Source organism: Oxyura jamaicensis, unplaced genomic scaffold, assembly GCF_011077185.1.
Source record: "Oxyura jamaicensis isolate SHBP4307 breed ruddy duck unplaced genomic scaffold, BPBGC_Ojam_1.0 oxyUn_random_OJ98253, whole genome shotgun sequence".
Lineage (NCBI taxonomy): Eukaryota > Metazoa > Chordata > Aves > Anseriformes > Anatidae > Oxyura > Oxyura jamaicensis.
Window position 1 is genome coordinate 1 of NW_023312059.1, and position 2,211 is coordinate 2,211.

The following is a 2,211-nucleotide window of genomic DNA, read 5'->3' on the forward strand; positions in this document are numbered from 1 at the left end:
CGGCCGTGGCGCGGCCCCCCAGGAGCCCGGGGAAGGCTCTGGGGGGGCAGTGGGGGCCCAGGAAGAAGGGCTCCGTTTTGGGGAACCCCCCGGGGCTGGGGGCTGCCAGCTGGGGGGGCAGCAGAGGCAGGGGGTGGCGAGGGGGGTGCAGGACGTGGCTGGGGAAGGGGGCCCAGTCGCGCAGCGGGGGGGCCAGCAGCGGGCAGGGGAAGGCGGCCAAGGGGGGAAACTCCTCGGGGCGGCAGCAGGAGCCCCCCAGGCACGGGGGGGACGCGGAGCTCAGCCCTGCGAGCAGCGAGAGAGACGGGGAGCACCCTGAGAGCCCGGCCGGCCGCCACGGCCGAGGACGCAGGGACCCCAGGGTGCCCCCCCCACCCCGTCCCCCACCCTGTCCCCGTCTCTCCTTCCACCTCACTTCGGGCCCCGGCACCCTCGGCCCCCTCCTCTCTCCCCGCCGCAGCCGCTGGGTGCTGCTGTGAGACCGGCAACGGCCGCGGCCCCGCCTGCACCCGGCCCTGCTGCCTGCGCCCAGGGGGGGACGAGAACCCCGGCACCCACCGCCCCCAGCACCCACTGCCCCCAGCACCCACTGCCCCCAGCACCCACCGCCCCCAGCACCCACCGCCCCCAGCACCCACCGCCCCCAGCACCCACTGCCCCCAGCACCCACTGACCCCAGCACCCACCGCCCCCAGCAGCCCCCCTACCCCAGCACCCCCCTACCCCAGCACCCACCGACCCCAGCACCCCCCTACCCCAGCACCCACTGACCCCAGCACCCATTGACCCCAGCACCCCCCGACCCCAGCACCCACCGACCCCAGCACCCACCGACCCCAGCACCCACTGACCCCAGCACCCATTGACCCCAGCACCCACCTACCCCGGCACCCACCGCCCCCAGCACCCATTTACCCCAGCACCCACCTCCCCCAGCACCCATTTACCCCGGCACCCACCACCCCGGCACCCACCGCCCCCACCCCAGGCACCAAACCCCGTGGGTCCCCTCCCCGGCTGGGTGGCCGCGTGCCCGACGGTGGCACGGGCTTGGTGCACGCAGGCGTGCCCCCCCGTGGGTCATGCCCCCCATGTGTTGTGCCCCCCGTGGGTCGTGCCCCCCCGTGGGTCATGTCCCCCGTGGGTTGTGCCCCCTGTGGGTCGTGCCCCCCCGTGGGTCATGTCCCCCATGTGTCATGTCCCCTGTGGGTTGTGCCCCCCATGGGTCGTGTCCCCCATGGGTCGTGTCCCCCGTGGGTCGTGCACCCCATGGGTCATGTCCCCCGTGGGTCGTGTCCCCCGTGGGTCGTGTCCCCCATGTGTCATGTCCCCTGTGGGTTGTGCCCCCCATGTGTCGTGTCCCCCGTGGGTTGTGTCCCCCATGGGTCGTGCCCCCCCGTGGGTCGTGTCCCCCGTGGGTCGTGTCCCCCATGGGTCGTGCCCCCCTGTGGGTCGTGCCCCCTGTGGGTCGTGCCCCCCTGTGGGTCGTGCCCCCCGTCCCCCCCCACACTTACGGCTCTTCTCCAGCACCTCGGGGTGCAGGGGGTGCCGGGGACCCCGAGACCACACCAGCGGCTCCACCAGCGCCCGCCGGCTCAGCACCACGTTCTGCACCAGCTGCGGGGACGAACGGGGACGTGGCAGCGGTGGGGACGGGGGCAGCGGGTCCCCGGGGCCGTGTCCTCGGGACCGAGCCCCTCCCCCCCCCCCAATACCTGGCTCGGCAGGGCGGGGGGCACGGCGCCCGCCAGCAGGGCCGGGCAGCGCGCGTCCCACAGCGGGCAGTTGACGAAGATGAGCTTGCTGAAGTTGAACTTGTAGGTGAAGCGCTTGCCCTTGGTCTTGTGCAGGATGCGCTTGTTGTAGTAGTACCTGGGGGGGGGGGGGGGGTAGCGGCACGGGGGGGGGGGGGGGGGGGGGGGGACAGACAAGGTCCCCGTGGTCGTGTCCCTGCTGTCCCCATACGGGGCGGCTGTGCTGCAGCCCGTGGGGCCAGGACCGCCTGCTCCTGTGGCCACCATGTCCCCGAGGGTTCTTGGTGTCCCCCAGGGGCTCTCGGTGTTCCCAAGGGCTCTCGGTGTCCCCAATGGCTCTCAGTGTCCCCCAGGGGCTCTCGGTGTCCCCCAGGGGCTCTCGGTGTCCCCAAGGGCTCTCAGTGTCCCCCAGGGCTCTCAGTGTCCCCCAGGGCTCTCGGTGTCCCCCAGGGGCTCT

At 73.8% G+C, this 2,211-nt stretch overlaps 1 protein-coding gene across 1 annotated transcript; it reads right to left on the minus strand.

Moving 5' to 3' along the window:
- Positions 1-15: 15 nt before the first annotated feature.
- On the minus strand, positions 16-2,021 carry LOC118160117 (ETS translocation variant 3-like protein; the record flags this gene model as incomplete). Its single annotated transcript, XM_035314649.1, has 3 exons — positions 1,716-2,021; positions 1,515-1,617; positions 16-285 (listed from the first exon to the last, which is right to left on the minus strand). Coding segments are annotated over exons 1-3 (679 nt in total), but the record flags the coding sequence as incomplete, so codon positions are not given.
- Positions 2,022-2,211: the final 190 nt, after the last annotated feature.